General features: G+C 42.9%; 1 protein-coding gene across 6 annotated transcripts; it reads right to left on the bottom strand.

Moving 5' to 3' along the window:
- Positions 1-430: 430 nt before the first annotated feature.
- Positions 431-18,645, bottom strand: LOC125525362 (eIF-2-alpha kinase GCN2-like). Of its 6 annotated transcripts, XR_007291273.1 has the most exons (14): positions 18,428-18,645; positions 16,884-16,982; positions 16,296-16,358; positions 8,073-15,203; positions 6,753-6,880; positions 6,621-6,662; positions 6,463-6,541; positions 6,280-6,379; positions 6,148-6,202; positions 6,008-6,087; positions 3,966-4,257; positions 2,860-3,451; positions 2,625-2,776; positions 995-1,198 (listed from the first exon to the last, which is right to left on the bottom strand). XR_007291273.1 is itself a non-coding variant. In XM_048690358.1 (13 exons), exons 4-13 carry the CDS (start codon positions 8,902-8,904, stop codon positions 862-864), a joined length of 1,869 nt encoding a protein of 622 aa, XP_048546315.1. In that variant the 5' UTR covers positions 8,905-15,203; positions 16,296-16,358; positions 16,884-16,982; positions 18,428-18,645; the 3' UTR covers positions 431-861. The 6 variants fall into 6 exon arrangements, 3 of the variants coding, with proteins under 3 accessions (XP_048546315.1, XP_048546316.1, XP_048546317.1); XM_048690358.1 differs by lacking the exons at positions 2,625-2,776; positions 2,860-3,451 and adding an exon at positions 431-918; XM_048690359.1 differs by lacking the exons at positions 2,625-2,776; positions 2,860-3,451 and adding an exon at positions 431-918 and having other exon boundaries at positions 6,759-6,880.
- Between the last annotated feature and the right edge of the window lie 276 nt (positions 18,646-18,921).

Below are 18,921 nucleotides of genomic sequence, written 5' to 3'. Positions count from 1 at the left end.
GCGCGCCCACCAGGCCACCACCCTCGTGGGGCCCTCGTGTCCTTCCCGGACTGCTACTTATTTTTCTATTTTTCTAAATATTTCAAAACGGAGAAATATTGCCTTAGAAATTGTTTTGGAGTCGGTTTACTTACCGTACCACATACCTATTCCTTTTCGGGGTCTGAAACGTTCTGGAAAGAGTCTCTTATGTATTCCTCCGGGGTTACGGTTTCAATAATATTGGTTTCAACATTTATGGGATTATCTGAGATATAATATTTGATTCTTTGACCGTTTACCACCTTCGGATTTGTGCCTTCGAAGTTGTTGATTTTTATGGCACCGGAACGATAGACCTCTTCGATAACATAGGGGCCTTCCCATTTAGAGAGAAGTTTTCCTGCAAAAAATTTCAAACGAGAGTTGTATAGCAATACATAATCACCTACGTTAAACTCACGTTTTTGTATCCATACAATTCTTGGCGACAGCGGTTTTTTGAACTAAAAGACCAGTAGTATAGACAAAAATTCCTACGAAATAGGATCCTACAAAATTTCCATCGGACAAGGCCGCATCTCAACTAGCGAGGCGAGATTACATGCTAGGCACACGAGCGGCTAGACTTCAAAGGGCTGGAAACCCGTGGCTCTGTTCAGAAGAATGCCAGAGACGCAGGTGCATGCGAGGCATGCGAGCTGGTAGACTCCGAAGGACTGGGCTAGTTAGTTACATCAGGTGCATGCTAGGCACACGAGAGGCTAGACTCCAAAGGACTGCACTACTTAGTTACATCATATGTACAAGTGTTACCGAACAGAGACGGAGATCAGGACTCTCCCCCAGCCTTTCTACTTCAACAGCCAGACCTTTCTTGTTCTAGAGCCGTCTGTTCCCCATATCTGCAGTCGATCCCCGGTGTTGCTGAATATACATCTGCACATAAAGATGTCAGTTTTTTTTTCATATCCTCATTGGTACTATTATCGTGAGCACAAAAATAAACCATTACCAGGATCTCATCCAACGAAAGCCGGTCAGCAGGTTTCAAAGCGGTCATTCTATCATAAAGCTCGCGGTCGCCCTCATAATCACCCTTCCAGCCATCTGGAGGCCCTTTATCTCTCAGTTCCTCAAATGCCAACGCTCTCTCCAATAAAGACCCAAATCGTGTCAGCAGCTCAAAAAACATTACACCGACTGAGTAAATGTCAACCTGCCAAAAGATAACCACGAATATTCAGTGTTTTACCAAGCATAACGCACAAGTGCAAGAAACCGAATGAGCAGAAACCAACGGCAAGCACGGATGACAACGCAGCAAACAAGGAGGAAGACAGCAGGATGTGAAGCAAGTTGAAGGCGAGACGGGTGTCTCATGTCACCAAGAAGCAGGGAAAAGCACAAAGAAAAAGGAGTAAAAATGGAAAGAAAAGAAAAGAGAAAGAAGCAAATGGCAAGAAGAAACGACGACCAAAAAGTAGACTTGTCTCTCTCAACCAAGCAAACCAACGGCAGCGATCGGAGGAAAGCATGTTAATAGCCGAAGCTCTAGCATGGTGAAACCACAAGTTAGCTACAGAAGTATCCTTTGAGGGCTACGGAACTGTCTTGATGATTTGGTGTTTGACTCAATGTTAACCACGTGGGGCGAAAGGTCCTCTGCGCTACTTAAGAGACTGGCGGCTGCTGCACAAGGAGACATTGAAGGTACTGGATTGCTTTATAGCATATCTAGTAAATATCCTGCGATGACCGCTGGGCCTAACCACGATGATTCACCATGGGTGATGCAAGCAAGCAAGAATCTTGGCCTGACTTCGGCGAGAATGCGCCATCACACAGTGCACCTGGAGGTAGTGGGCTCCTCTGCACTTGTGCTTGTACCATGTCTGCTTTCTAGTTTATGGGGCAAACATATTTCATATTCTCGCAAGTTTTTATGCAGTTTCCTTCTGTTCTGAACTCCAGGCACTTATCCTACACTACTTTCCAGCTGTTTTTAGTTGTAGGACTGGACTCTGTATGGTTTCATTGTGTTGCAATGGAACTGGGGAGAGACTCTCTGGTCTTCTGGAAAAAAATAGCCTTGGGAGTATAAAATGCAATTACTTGCTGCTGCTGTTGCCATGAAATACAAGTCCACTACCGTGCATCTCCCGGACACTGCTTCCTATTGCAAGTCTACTAGCTAGCAACGTGCACAGTGGACGCCCCCAACACCGCTATCACTAGGTGTCCACCAGCCATGGTTTTCAATTTCAGTTTCAGAAAAATTTCAGCACCAACCGAAATCACTGAAATTCAGTGAATTTCAGTGATTTCAGTTTCCATTTCAGCCAAATGACCGAAATATTCACTTGAATTCAATTAAAAATTTGAAAATTTTAAAAAATATTATGAAAAATATTGGAATTGTTGTGCTATACTGAAATTGCTGAAATATTTTGGCCGAAACGTAATATTTCAGTGTCTGCTGAAATTACTGAAATTCAGTGAATTTCACCGAAATCTCACTGAAAGTGAAAACCATGCCACCAGCCATTCCCAGACCTTGGAGCACCACCTGCACCTACGATTCCAGCAGCACTACCTCCAGGACCTGCAATAGTAGCATCTCCAGCAGCCCACCCACGACTTACGCTTATACTGGCAGTGATGGCAGCCCGACATGAAGAAGGCCTATGTAACAACTCCACTGAGAAATTCGTGGCTGGCCACTGCTGCAAAAAACACTTCGTCCTGGAGATTGATCCAGGTGCAGACGACAGCAAGGAAGACGTTTCTATGGAGGCTGCAAGGGGCTAACAGCAGTCCGTAGTCCAGTTCGAGGATGAAGTGTCCAAAAAGGGAGAGAGATGTTATGTCGGGACATACCTTCTAGGAGCCACAATAAGGCCAGAGTAATGGTACATTCACAGACCAGTACGGGGGTTTTATGGGGTCATTTTAACTTGGGGAGGGACCCCACCCACCTGAAATTCTCGCGTGGGGGTGGGGGGGGGGGGGGGGGGGGGGGGGGGGGGTGTGAGGCCGGCAGGGGGCGGATGCAGGCCCCGGCCCAGGCGAAGTCAACGCGCCTGGTTCCTTCGATGTGGGGAAGCAGGGGATCGAGCTCGTGCTCGACAGAAGGCAGCAACGGCGCAGGGACGCGGTCAACGCAGGCGGTCGAGGCAGAGGCGATGCAGGTGCGGGAACACCGGATCCAGGCAGCGGCGCGTCCGGCAAGAACTTGGCGACGGCGGCTCCTTGCTGCAGCAACTACAGGGAGAGAGAGAGAGAGAGAGAGATGTGAGCCGAGAGGGAGAAGGAGAGGAAAGAGGGAAGGGCGGAGGGGAGCAGAGGGGTGGCCTGATAGTCGAGGTCGCCGGCAGCAGGTCGAGCCGGGGTTAGAGGAAGGGGCCCATGAACACCCTGTAACTCGTCCGTGCGTCTAGCAATTTCGATAAGGCCACCAAGGAGGTCACGGCTGAAATTAAAGGGGATAAGTATCCTTAGTAGTTTAAATCTTAGATATTTTTTTATTCTCAAGTTAGTTATTTCCTAAAGTTTATTAGTTCAGCTAGGCGTCCAAGTTTGTAAGCTGGCTATATAATGCCTAGCAATATCAATCAATAGACAAGCAGAAAAATAATCGCAATTATCCTTCCAGTTTTTCCCCTGCTCTTGTTGTGTGGCAGCCTCCTTTTCCTGGGCGCCACACCTCATCTGTCCAGGGGAGATCTAACCTATCAGCCTAGCACGTTCATAACACATTACGAAACAAAAGAGAGACTGCCAATATAAAGCCAAAAGGCAACAAAAAAACAAAGATCCAAAAGAGGAGCTACTGAGGAAACCCGGCTGAGACACAGAAAAAACAGACATGCTGCGAAAAGAAACCTAGCAAACGGAACGGGAAAAGATGGCATGTAACAACAAAAGTGGACCCTGGTTGTGTAAATAACCAAGTTGGCAACAACTAATAGAAATCAAACACATACCTTCTCAGTTATCTTCTCATCACTGTCAAGCTCTGGCGCCAAATAACTTTTTGTGCCACAATTAGGCGTACCGCCATATTTTCCGAGCTCGTCTTGGCCACAACAGGCATCTCCAAAGTCTCCAATTCGGACTTCATAATCAGAGCCCAGGAATATGTTATCTGGCTTAAGATCCCGGTGAACAATAAATTCACGATGCAGTGTTTTGACACCTCTTACTATCTCTTCGAAAAGTTTCCGCCTATCCGGAATTGAGGCAAACTTTTCAGGCAAAAGCACGTCCGTCAGTGTGCTGTTTGGAAGTTACACGAAAAGAGAAGCAAACAATCAGGCATTAATAAGGCTAAATGATGATGTAATAATGCATGCATTGAGATATAAAATGCAGCTCCCTCCTTCCACCAAAAGCTAACATGTTCATGACACAAGTTCATCCATCTGTGGTTGCATTAGATATATAGCTAGCTAATCTAGTTCCACCCTTGTGCACAAACTTATTCAAATTGGCAAGATTGAGAACATTGCATAACTCCCAGACTTGGCAAGATGGGTGCAGGCCAGTACGACTCCCACTCCCGCGTGCTGCAGATAAAACTCAAGCGCTTTCTTTGTTCTTATGTGATCTAAACTACTGAGCACAAAAATCATAATGGCCGAACAACTTAATGACGACACAGTTGTGCGTCACTCCATTTTTCTTCCCTGACTGTTGCCCATAAAAGGGCTTGGAGCAGCATAAGTGCAAGGGGGAAAAGACAAAAGCAGAAGGCATCAAGAACACGAGCGCGAGAGCAAGACTCCCAACTCATCATTCGTCAAATCAACGACATTACTGAAAGTGATGCTTAATCATTTAGAACTATTCTCTCAAGTTCCCGAAGAGCATCTCTAAATTACACAAATTGAAATAATAGGGGCTGCTGGGTGGTTGGAAATTGTAGTTGAGATGATATCGTCTATATATCTGCATCGAGTAGCTTATTGAATGATGCCAGCTGCAACCATTTCGGCTTTCAACATTAGGCAGCATCATCATCTGTCAAGACAGCCTACTTACCACGTCACATATGGAAACTGGAAGGGGATTAATGTACTGCAGAAGCTAATACTCCCTCCATTTCTTTATGTAAGGTGTATTATTTTGGACACGGTGACCAAGGCGCACAATTATAGAGGTGTTAGGACAAAAGTGTACCCTTGACAAATTTGTTAGTGGCAAGTAAATCAGTGAGTGCAGTAAAGTAAGAGATACATGCAATCGAGACAGAGATAGTCTCCTTTTGATACAAGGAGAGATACAGAAAATCAAAAGAGAGATACTTTCCTCTTTCTGGAGGGATAAAAAGGGAATTATGAGGATTTAGAAGAAATGCACCTTACATTGTGAAATTTTATCAAAAAACAAATACACCTTATATAAAAGAACGGAGGGAGTAGTTACTTATTCTAGAGCATATCTCTCAGATATGTACTGGAAAGACTCAGCTAATCCAGGACCTTAAAATTCGAGATGGGATTGAATTGCGATCTTATATGCATGTTGCTGCCTCTGCCTTATATTAACAACGTAGAGCTTCATAACGCACACCAAATTTGAGAACTGTCCTTATTTGCATAGTATTATGGAGAATGACAATGATTAATCAGTACCATGTGTCAGAACAAGAACATAAGACAAACAAGATTTCCCGCTCGGGTCACACAAATCTGCAATGATATTGCTGAAATCCAAAAAATAAATACTCCGCTTACGTCCTATAATTTGCATAGCTATTTAGTGAAGAAAATTTGAAAACTGCCTGGTCAATTAGAACCATCATATTTTCAGCATCTTCACATTAGGCTATATGTATGAATGAGTGAGCATATGCAGTGTAGATGAGTTTTTAATGAACTATGTGTATTTAGAATCAGGCACAGGTTAAGTCCTATGTGAAGATAAAATATGCAGGCTCTGGCTACTGACATGAAGCATATGCATAACTACGTTACTGCTAGATAAAATATGTGTTGAGCTAAAATCATAGTAACAGAATATGAACCTTGCGCAGAGCTCTAGATGGAGAAACAGATAATCTTCTTGTGGGGGAAGCCTTTTGTGATTCCACGGTTCTATCCAGGCCTAAAAAAAAATTCAGAAAAACCTCGAGAGCAACTGGAGGGAAATTCTTGTAGACATTACTTGAAAAAGCATCATAATGCGCCCATTCCTCAAACTTGAAATGATGCTAACTTCCCTAAATAGAGAAAAATAACTTAGTTTGAAAATATATTTAATAGATTAGGTTTAGAAAATAAAATAATTTTAAATGACCTTGGCTCTTCGAAGCAAGATGCACGCAGAGGGATGCATTTAACAGCACATTTACTACCCGAAATAAGGCACTTAAAATTTTTGCAGTCGCTAGCTTTGCCTATGACAAATAGAAATACAAATATCAATTCATAGACTGACAAACAAAATATTTGTACGAATAGTATTATTAATAACTCTTACCAAGTTTTTTACAAACATGGAAACTGTTGATTGACGGTTTCAAACAAGCTAGAAGATCATCAACAGTTTCAGAAGGAACCTAAGATTTTGAAAACTAATATTAGACTTTTAAACTACAACACAAGCAAATATAGGGTTAAGGGATAATTTATACATACGTTCGTTTCAAAATTGATTGAACTGTTCGCATTTTTGAAAACCTGTAAGAACAACCATTCTTAGTTATAAATACATTACAAAGAGTGTTAAAACAGTACAAAAGCTTAAGCAAAACTTAGTTATGGGCCTACACTGACTGTGGTAAAGGGAGCAGGAATAGGACCATCCATTTTAAGAGAAAACTTGCATAGCTCTTCCAATTCATCACGTTTCAACCAGATTAGGCGGTAGGCTTTTGTTAATTTCCATTGCTTGCCACCTACAAAAAACAGAACATCACGGATCTTTTATGGCTAGATGACTTACTTTTCTCCATTGAGAAGTTGAACCGGTATGGGCCTGGCCCATCTACCTTTGGCCCAAGTGGCATTTCTAGTTTAAGTATCTAGGAGGGCCCTCTTCTTGTGCAACCTAGCAACTGGCGCTCCTGAACAGCCGCCACAGCAATAGAAGGAGAGGTGAGGTCCTCTCAGTTCAACAAAAAGGTTGCCCATTTTTCCCTTTGACATTGATTACCTTACCTCCGACAGAAAATCAAGTTTCTAATCCATATATGACCAACACGCATTACAACAGAATAAAAGAAACAGCGAACAGAACTCCCTTTCCTTTTTAAGGTAACTAACTGTCTCATACTCTCCAAACCTCCCCTCTCTTTCTATCTCATATTTATATTTAAAATCACTTCTTAACAAGACCTGTACCTGCCGAGAATCTTCATTAAATGGACCAACTATGCATGTGAAGGCAATCCAGATGATCACAACATGTGCAGGTGTATTTCAATTCAACAAGGATGTCTCATGATGCAACCAAACAACCCGACAAGTTTAAATGACTAGATCTAACTACCATGATGCATGTGTCAAACTAATTACACAAGTCACAAATATAAGAAGAGTGACATAAATCCCCCAAAACATTCATATGCAAATCTGCAGACCCTGGACTGTACATGGCTGGTGGGTGGAAAGTCTAGCTCACGGTTTCAAATAGTGCAAAGCCTTGAGTTTGCAAAATCTAGCCCTTGCTGCTGGCATCTGGATAAGGACAGGGGACACTAATTTCTACAATGCAAGGCCTTGATTTTGCAAGGGTTGACGTGCTGTATTCCCCAAGCAGCAATTTCATTGCTCACAAACTTGCCAGCTGGGAGCCTCATTGGACCTTAAACTACAGGAGCTAATCCAAACATGGTTGTTGGGTGTAAACTCTAGTCCATGGTCTCAATCATTGCTTGAAAACTTAATCTAGACGTGTTAACTCTTTTTGCTGACACTAGTTCCTAGCTTATTCCATTGAGTATTGGAGAAGGTATGGCACTAAATTCAGTACATGCATTAGGTGAATATACTCTATGCCTGGGAACAAACATTTTCCCCGATGAGTGAGAAATTACATATATAGTTATCAGATCATATGATCGAATTTAAAACAAGTTGAGAACTTACTAAAAAATTTAAGCAACAGGTGCTTCTGCGCTGGCCAAATACGAAGCTTAATCAGATCTTGGTCAGTATCCCCATGCTCCTCATCTCCATCCTCCTTGCTGCATTCTGAATCATCACCACTATCATAACCTCCAGAAATTGATCCATCCTCATCCCGATCCTCATCCTCATCCTCATCCTCATCCTCATCCTCCCCATCCCCATCTTCATCCTCATCCTCCTCATCCCCATCCCCATCCTCATCCTCATCCTCATCCGCCCCATCCCCATCCCAGTCCCAGTCCCCAATCCCCGAGTTCTCCTTGCACCCCAGCCCTCCCAAAAATGACATAGCACCACCTGTTGATGGGAGGGCCCAGTCATCATCGCTCCAGTTGGATTTCACCATCGCATAGTCGTCAAGGGTCAATGGGAGGGACTGGTCGTCTTCGCTAGAACTGAATTCCGCCGCCGCATAGTAGTCCTCGGCCTTGTCAGCTTCCAGCGCAGGCTCGCCGCCGTGGAATAGCAGCCGCGCAATGTCGATGGTGTGGCCGTCTTGGACCACCGCCAGATACAGAGCGGGCTCACCGGCGAACTCTTGGTCGGGATCATCAGAGCCGCCCTCCACAGCTCGGGGTGGTGCGACAGGGACAAGACCAGCTATTTGAACCAGCGGCGATCCATATTGTGATCTCTTGTAGAGACGAACTTCGGTTGCCCCGCCGCACAACACCGGCGAAGGAATCTGTAGGCAACAACAATATACATGAGCATATACAGAACATCTTATTTCTGTTCGCTTCCTCAAATCGAACACATTAACGTACGCACAAGGAGCGTCCGCTCGCATGGTCCACGTGGCGCCTTCGCGATTGATTGGTGCGTGCTGGAGAACGAAGAGAAAAAAAGGGAGAAACACATCAGCCAACCCTAGCTAGCCCGTCGATTCCTCTCCCTCCAGCTGTCGCCGCCACCAACGTCCTCCCCCACGGCCTGCACCCCACCCCTTCTCTCCTCCCCTCACCTTCCTCCCACCACTGGCGACCTCGTCCCCTCCCCCTCGCTGTAGATCGAGCAGCAGGTCCAGATCCCGGCCACGGCGACGTGAGCACACCAATGCAGGGTCAAGACGTGTGAGGAGCTCGCTCGCTGCGACCTGATGCCAAAGGAATGGACAAGGTGAACATCTCTGTTCGTGACGCAACCCCAACCCTACCCTTTCCTTAGCGAGCGACGGTGTGATGCACCTCTGGGATCCACATGTCCCTGTCCATGCCGATCGTTCGCGCCTGCGGCCGCTGCCGCAACAGCCGCTGCCCTGCCGCCGCGCCGTGCCTCCCTTGCAGTCTCCCACCGCAGCCTCCTCGTGCCTCGCCTCGTCGCCACACGCACCATCCGCGCCTCCCCGGAAGTACGTGCTCTTCCTGGTTTGGTTTCCTTTTGATATCTCGTGGATACTTAGTTTATGGACTGGACTGAAGTTTTCCAACAATTTGATGAAACAAAGGTTTAGCATGATATTCCTCAATTTCATAAGATGCACAAGCATATTTCTATGCTCTTTGTAGTATTATGTCTTTCAACTCGCGTAGTATTGCAAAACTTGTGTATAGTCTTTGTCTCCTTTTTCTACAACATCAGAAGTTCAAAACTGAACATGTATAAAAATATTGTTTAAAGGAAATACAATGTTATAGAGGTTAATCTTTGTTGAGCCACATGTGTTGAAGTTTGTGTATAACTATGTCATGTAAAGGGAATAGTCTTAAGTAGAGGTTTACCCTTGATGAGCTACATGTATTCAGTATGTTGTGCTGATTGTCTGTTCTCATTGGTGCAGCGCTGACTGAGCCTACTGATATGTAACTTGAATCCAACAAAGAACTCTTTACTCTATTGAGTTGGTGCAACTACGTTAGGCTTATCTGGACCTGAAACTAAAGATTGAATTCTTTTTCCTGTAAATACAGTGAATAGGTCGACAAGTGCGAGCGCGTCAACACTGTCGGCGATGACGATGGTTGGTCGACTAGCAAACAAAATGGTTACTATTATGACTGTAATGCATTGGTGTTATCGCTGACACCTTCAGCTACTATGGGATCCGCCTCGCCCAGGTATGCCCATGTCCATTGCCCTTATCTGGATCCACAGCCCCTCTTTGTTTCTGATTATTGTTTGTTCTTATATACTCTCAAATTTCCATGAGTGTGATAAGATGAACGAGTATCCCGTGTCTGCGGCAACTCGCATAGCCTGATCCGGAAGTACGTGTGTGCTGCAGGCATTGCTTCCGCAGCAACGCCAAGGACATTGGCTTTATCAAGGTATGAGCCACCCCACTGTTTATTGATTTCCTGAATCATGTGCCTGAGTTTGATGACTGCTGAGTAGTAATATGTTACCCCATGTTTTGCTTTGAACAATATATATGCTTTATCTACAAGGCCTCTTGGTATGGCGCACCAGTTTTAATTTGTTGGAGACTACCATTTGGTAGTGGGAGTTATTGCATAATGTAGTGTAATGTATGACATGTTAGATTCAGTTATTCAGAATATATCTGTGTGTTGCTCTCCTCTTTCCTAGAGTAAACCTGGTTAAGTTCAGCGATCATCACATCATGTTCTGCCTTGCATTATTTTGTATTGATTTGATGAATGTGTAATTTGTACGCACCATAAGGCATCTTGGAATGGACGGAGTTGTGCATAACTACATGATATTTGCTCTGTTTGTTTGCTGTTCACACCTATATAAGTCTTACTCTACTGCATCTATCTCCAGTCTCAGCTATTTTTACTAACCGTCAACTACCAAGTTTTTCTGAGCATGCCAGTCCATTTCAAAGCAGAACAAATTGAGTGTATTGCAATTGCTCAAATATTTATTAAGTAGGCATTTATACATTGTATATATATCTATTTCCTGAATAACGATGATTTATTAGAAATTGAGATGATTTTCCTTTTGAAGAATGTTGTTTTCATTTCCACTTTTATCTCATTAATTGTAGGTTTTATGCTTCAGTTTTTAGGTTTGGGTAAATTATTTTTCAGATGCATATGTTGTGTCTGAATACCTGAATGTCTGTGTGTAGCTAATTTCTTGTATTCCTGTTCTTTTGTATCATCCCAATCTTTTTATACTGATAGCTGCATTTGCGCACTGAGAATGGATTTTCAGTACCCGGGTGTCCAGACACCCCTTTATCAGCACCGTACATTTACAATTCAATGCCTGGAGATATGTACCAGAGAAGAGTAGCTATCTTTCGTTTAACAGGCTTGTTCGGTCGCCAAGCCATATCGGAACTAGACTGGCACAGTTCCTACTAGGCGGATTCCAACCATTACCTGAGACGTCGAAAGGACATGTTGAAAAGACGTGTCTCCTTAGACATGTTGATACTGTAGATAATGAGAGAGCGTAAGCGCATTAATAAAAAGAAACAAAGGGTGGCTAGACCGCTAGAGTGCCTGTATGCGTCTGAAGCAGCAGGAGCAAGGTAAAAAAAGGCTACTTACATTTTACTACTCAGTGGGATCTTCTGTGAGCAATGTATATACTCTGGTTCACAAAAATACTGTTTGGGGAAGGGATACAGAAGAAGCCACATAGCTCTTTACATAAGTAATCTGAGGCCTTCAGAAAATTACTGCATGCATGTTAGACCGTGGCTAACATGCACCGGTTATGAGTAGTCTCATCAAACTGACACGCTTGACCTGCTGCCATCCCACGCATAGGCCTAGTGCCTGTTGCCTAGACCTTTCTTTATCTTAAATGACCTGTTTAAGTACTGTGACACTGCAAATCGTATGCTGATGTGCAGATCATAGCACGAATCTCAGCGGAGCTGAACGGGCAGATAAGGGAGAGTCTGGACTCCCGGGTGCCATAGCACCTTTTCGTTTGCGCACTTGTTTAACAGTACCATTAAGAATGGAAACCTCAAAGGAAGCAAGGACTAGGAAATTATCATCAAACTGTGGTGTTTCATCGAGGACGACCTTTATCAACAATGAAGTAATTGTGCCTGGAATTTGCTTTGAAATTTTCAATGCTTTGGACCTAACTCAAGTTATAATTTTGTAGTTAAACCACATGATATTGTTTTCCAATCGCATGTTTTTCCTACACAAACCATATGAATTTAATGAGCTTGCTTCACTACTATATGCAAAGGTATCATCTAAAAGGAATTATGGGTTTCAGATATGCTCCAGTTTTATTGCATTTCATTATATACATGCCAGGCGGCTGCACCCACATAAGGGACAAAACTTGTTTTTGGCTCACGCCTAGCTGTCCATTGTGTGGATCATGCACCAATTCCATCTGCCAAATCATATTTCTGGGGTTTCCCCTCTTGCTTACATTTCCATTTGTATACTTTATGGATTATTCAATTTTATTTGTTTAGTATATATAACCTGGATGTCCCATGCTTGGTAGGAGATACATAATAAGGGAATTGAGGCAAAGCAGTTGAAATTTAAGAACGTCATGTGCTCCTATTACTTTGATCAATCTGCAGTACTGTTTAGCCTATGAGCCAATACGGGTGACCAGCGTGAGAAGATGGGGCAAGGATGAGGCCCCTTCGTTTGGCCATGGTAAGATCCATGCGTGGACCTCAGCCACCCGAACGACGAAGCCGTCGTCGACCAGATCGCGAGTTGTACTCGGTGGAAGGCAACGGAAGACTTCCCTTTTCGATCAAGGCCAAGCACGCATGTCTAATCCATGGTTGGATCACATACCTCTTTCTTTTTTCATGGATGCTCTAATTTTCAGATTATGCCAGCATTTTTTTAGACATTGAATTAAATGACTATGCATGTGTTGTTGCACAAACTGACTCACATCAATGTTTACATTCAATATGGTTCTGTCAGTAATTCTATATGCCTGCTCCTTTTTTTAAAAGTAGGTTGTTCAACTGTCGTTTAATAGTCTTTATATAATGGTGGTACGACGACAAGGATATGCATTTGAGCTTCTTTGCCATAGTTCAAAGTGTGTAGTCCGGGCTATGCTTTATATATGTTCTTTTTGGCGTTGATGATCCAACAGAAAGTGTGCCCTAAATTATAGATCAGTCCATTCATCTCGCCTCTTTTTTTAGGTGGCAGGGTCAGATGGATTTTCGTGAGCTTCGCCATGGTTTTCTCTTCTGTTACTTGGTGCAGGGCCTGATGGAATTATGCTGAACTGTAATATTTTGGTAGTACAGAACGGTTCATTTATTATAGTTGTTCGTTGTAGTTTTAGAACCGTGGCATTCGATTATCTTGTTATATTCATTTTCCCCTCTGGTGGCGTGTGTGGTCGATGCTTCAGGTTTGCATCTCCTCCCGCATCCCTCGAATCCTTTCTGTATTTTCCCTCCCGCCAAGGAAAGGGAGATAGAAGCATCTACTCGAATTAGTGGTCAAATCATCCTAAAGAATCATGGTTAGCTACATCTAACTATGTGATTGCATTTGGAGCTAGAATGAAGTTAGGTTCGTCTCTTCCCTGGAAACTAATCAGCTATGTCATCTCCATGATTTGGGAGATTAAATAAAGAGCTAGGTTGAGGTTTCACGGGTCAGCCTATCAATTTGTGTTAGGCTGATACAAATAATATTTGTTTAGTTTATACAAAGGTTACCTGACAAATTCATCTTGCTCTTTGCAAATATTAGATGATATAAGTAATGGAAGCACTATCTTTATGCAAACAAGAGCGCACACCTCCACCTGAGACTTAGAGGTGTGCGTCATGTGTTTCAATTTCTGATAGAAACACACAATATTTCTATTTCGCTCTTTAGACAATCGCATGCACGTTGCACACTTATGGCATGACCAGGAATGGAAATGCACAAAGCAAATGCATTATGACTCGATGCTTTAATTTATAGGAACATGTATAAATTGTGAGTTGCTTTTTGTTTGATCAACATTGTTTCTTCGTACGCTTACATGGTTATTGATTTGGTGATTATTCATCATTTAATTTTACCAGTACTTACATGATTAGTGCTTTTGTACATCCCTTGCAGTGAACAAGCAGACTAGCAGAGAAAAGATTGAAGGTACTTCAAATTTTATTGAAGAGGATTCTGATGGCCGGATTTACAAGATGCTTCATATGTTGGATCAAATTCTCAGTATGATCTTTGTGTGCTCCTTTTTTTATACGACTATGTTCTAAAAAGAAGAATTAATATTTCCTCTATGACGGCAGTGGCACGATGGTTGAGAGGGGTGCTTTTTTCTTTGATGCCTCCCCAATACTATTTCATTCTCTCCCATGTTTCCAAAATCTGAAGTTACCATTCCATGTTCTGTTTCTGTACTTTCAACTCCTAATCTCAATAATCAGAACCTCCATGGCAGATGTGGAGACCGATCATGAACCTCTCCTTTCACATCAGATTGTGTCTCATCTAAAAAGCTTAGGTCTTATTCCATCAATTTTGGCTTAATACATATACCTAATAATTAAGCAAAGAATTAACGCATAATTTGTTGAATGACTACAACTTTCTGAACTCAATCTACAAATTTGAGAATGTACCTTTTGCATTTTTGAGCAAGGAAGTGAATGTTGTGTTCATATGACTAATGATGAAGCTCTGACATTCAAAGTTTAGCAACCATCTTGTGAGAAGAGAGATGGATGCAATACACAGATTGTATTGATGTCAGAGGTATATGCTATTTTAAGGGGCTTTGCTAGCACAGATTCAGTATAGTATAGTGCAATACGATTAACCTGAAAAACTAGATAGATACAGACACTTGTTGTGAACTAATCTACTTCAATATATCTCAAATATTGATGACCTTCTCCTATGATTTTTGTCTTTTCGGATTCTCAATATCACTTCCAAAGGTTTATTTTAGTAACCTTCACTTTTTTGATATTGAGTTGTTCCTTGAACATAGATCCTTCGGAGAGGAAGAGTTTATATTGCGGGCAAGGAATCAGATCTTGAGGTGACCACACATCCATTCAAACCAGGTGACCCATACTTCCTTTTATCTCCCTTGCAATCTTGATTTGGCTCACCTCCACTTCCATCCTAGCTTGCTCTTTTGGGTTACTGTAGGTTCGTTGCTGGTTCGTTGTCGGACAGTTAAGAACTGAAATAGCTGAAGAGAACATTAGGAGGTGATGTTAGAAGTTTGCTTGTGTGCTACCTGCTGTTGTGATTAGAAGGAATTTGCATGTTCTCACAGAATAGAAAAGGAGGCACTATGGTGAGACTTGACTAAATGTAGAGTTTTGAATCCCTTTACCATAGTAGTTTACATATTCTTTTCATGAGGCAATGATTAATCAGTGTTAAAGCTGCTCCGCATATTAGTAAAACAAAATTGTATTTTAATTGGAAAGTATAGTTTCTTTACAGAACCAGCGACCGATCAATGTTGAATTAGCTTTGAATATTTTGTTGAAGTTCATTGAAGCACTTATTTGAATCTTTATATACCAACTATGATTGTTTCAGTACAAACAGGAGAGTGGAGAGGGCGCCTCCCATCTGGCACCGCCCCAACCTTCTCTCAGGCGGCGCCACCAGGTGGCGCCCCAATTGCTAGTCTGTAGACAACAGGGCATCACACACGCATGAATTTCCTCTAGTGACAGCAGCACATCTACGGAGCAATATACATGAGCATCTACTATCAGTGGACAGATCCGTGAGCAATATGCATGAGCAGTAAACATGCCACCGCACATCACAGCACAGATCCATGTATTTGTTCACACATGTAGCAGCACATCACCATAGCACATCACAAGTCATTGCCAGATGCAGATTAATATATATAACATTTATAAACTATCGGGATTTTAGGGCTAGAATAGCTACCATATGCAGTAGTAATATTCTGGAAACTCAAAATCAACATAAATAAGGTTACGTTGGTTCACTGGATGAAACACTAAATAAAGCAATGCAGAAGGTACATATGAAAATCACAAATCCTCGTGACATTGTGCATTCTAGCTTTATATATGCGTTGGCACCACTTACGAGAAACTGGTACTCCCTCCGTCCGAAAAAGCTTGTCCATCAAATGGATGTATCTAGAAATAACTTGGTGCTAGATACAACCATTTGAAGGACAAGCTTGGGACAAGCTTTTTTGGACGGAGGGAGTAGTTAGCAAGTATTCATGTAACTGGCTAAGAGCAGCAGAGAACTGTCCAATCACTCAGAAATTGTAATCACATACCTTTTCTCGTTTGTTTGTCTCAGGTTCCATTGCCTTGAGCTCTTTCTCCTTTTTCTTCACATCCTAAAGGGAGATAAATGCATGCATGACATAAGGAATCGTACATAAACAAACTACTGAAAGGATAGCCAAAACTATCTTTGCACGTGAACAGTGTAAATAAAGGAATAACTATCACATTTCCTATACAGTTTTACTCCATACAATGAACTTTATAAGGCGCATTTTGGCCTGGCATATGAACTAAGAAACTTCCAAGACTGAGAAAGTCACCAAACAGAATGACTAAAATACCCTTATATTTACTGCTTTTGAAAGATGCAAGAGAATGTTTTATGTGGTTGGTCCATGCATATATTCTTATAAAATTATAGTGAAACAAATAATTCACAAAAATAACAAAATTAATTATGCATGGATGCCTTATTATTTTGGAAGACAGACCAGACTTTTAATATCTTCACCAAAAGTAATTTGGTAATAATAAAAAATAACCAACGAAAATGGCAAAGAGAGCATTTATCCACTTATAGTAAGAAGCTAAATTGACACAAGAGTGAAGAAAAAACTTCTCAAAACTAGAAGTACCTTAGTTGAATCCATAGGAATGTCCACATTATAAAAACCCGCTGGCTCGTGGGAGAGAGGTGAGAGCCGAGAACTGGGGGCAGGGGGAACGCTTCCTCCCTGTAGAATATGAAGCATTTGGAAGATATTAGGAACAGACAGCTAAAAAACAAAATTAGAAGCCTCTGAGCAACTTAATAATAGCATGATCTTCTTTTTGCCGGAACAATTAATCTGCTGCTCAACAACAATATTTTATGTAATGTATACGTAATTACATCTGAACCATCAACATACCATAGCATACTATGAAAAATCAGACGAAAGAATCTAACGATTGAAAGAGACCAAAAGCTTTGATGGGAGCAAAGATAGTTACTTGCTGCATGCCTGCGCAGTTACTTGATATTAGAACTTGAGACTGGTTTTGGCATTAGATACCCGGTAATCAGTAAATATGCATGACAAAAAATATAAAATATTTTGGCGTGCTAGTATGTTACTGAGCATTGCCTGCCAATGCATATATGCTTCCATGGGCATGTGCATAGGCACTTTAAGTTTTGCATACGATCAACACAACGGGGCGTGTTTAAGTTGATTACACTCAAATGTGGTCTTATTACATCAGCTCAATGACATCACCAAGAAATAAACCTACGTGTTCTATGCGATGACAAGCGACATCACAAGTTGGGTTAGCTAAACTAATAGGCTTGTGCTTCACTGCAGTTTGTCTATATATACACACATGAATGTAGCTTTGACATCATTTGTTCTGACTTCTAGCGCTGCCACTGCCGGGTGGTACAAAACACCTTGCGACACGTACAGTTCAATTTTTGGAAATTTCCACCTAGAGCCCTAGAATTTGAGAAATCTCAGACTTACGATTTTTATCCATGAGCTATCTATACAATGGCACTGGTATCATTAACCATGTACTAACATACATTTACCTTGTAGCACATTGGTGCATGGAAACCACTTGAATTACTGAACTCAAAGCATTGGATCTATAATTAAAGATGTCCTAAAATGCCCTGATGTTGAACATATCATACAGTAGTAGCCAAGCTCCGACAACTTCGCACTTGTATTCATCAACTAATTAACAAGCAAACCAAGTCATATAAGACCGGTACCACACACACCATATTGTGTTGGCCTGCTACGACAGCAAATCTCAAGTTCCAGCAACCAAGCTACATTTTAGTTCACGCATCGCGCTTCCAATCACCTAGCACAGCTACTAATCATCCACTGGGCAGCCTAGTTCATCACACGAGCACAAAACCAGAGCTAACCAACCATTTCCAGAGCAATTAGCGGACACAACTACCAAAGCGTAATCCCCAACTCGAAGCGCACAAATCGGCACCTCCCCATCGCATCCCCATCCCGCGTTCGGAGCCTCAGATCCAAGCAACGCCAGCCCCAAATACGAGCACAGCCCACGCGAACCAGACCGGTTTAAGAAAATAAAGGGATCCCGAGATCTACGCATACGGGGGAAGTATCCCGAGGGCTGTTGCCGACGAGTGAAGCAGGGATGGAGGACTCACGGCGAAGGGGTTGACGTCGTCGTCCTCGAAGTCGTTGCGGCCCGCCATAGGTCCGGCCTCCTCCTTCTCCGAAGGCGGCGATGGACGACGCAGGCGGCGGGCGGCGTGCTCGCCCCCTCCCTCTCTACTCGCGTTGTGAGACGGGGTGGCTGCGCGAGAGGTAATCGCTGGCAGGTGGGGCCCGCTGAGGCCGCCAGGTGGGGCCAGGAATGCGAGACGCCAACCTGGCGGAGTGGACTGGCGGTGCGAGGCTGAAGGTCTACTTGTGGTCAAACCTGCCTAGATGGCCCGGCACGCCACACGGGCCCCCCTGCCTAGCCGAGGCACGGGCCCCATATTACACGCGCCGGCATGGCCGGCCCACTTGGCCTGCGTGGCACATTTCGCCCAAATACCTCCAAAAAATACTGGAAATTTGGAGGTATAAATTCAGATCATCGTGTGGGTAGTATCATAGTAATAGATGGAATAAATAGTTACTTTCGGAAAACGGA

Source organism: Triticum urartu, chromosome 7, assembly GCF_003073215.2.
Source record: "Triticum urartu cultivar G1812 chromosome 7, Tu2.1, whole genome shotgun sequence".
NCBI lineage: Eukaryota > Viridiplantae > Streptophyta > Magnoliopsida > Poales > Poaceae > Triticum > Triticum urartu.
The sequence above is the reverse complement of the archived record's forward strand: the minus strand, read 5'-3'. Positions and strand labels throughout refer to the sequence as shown.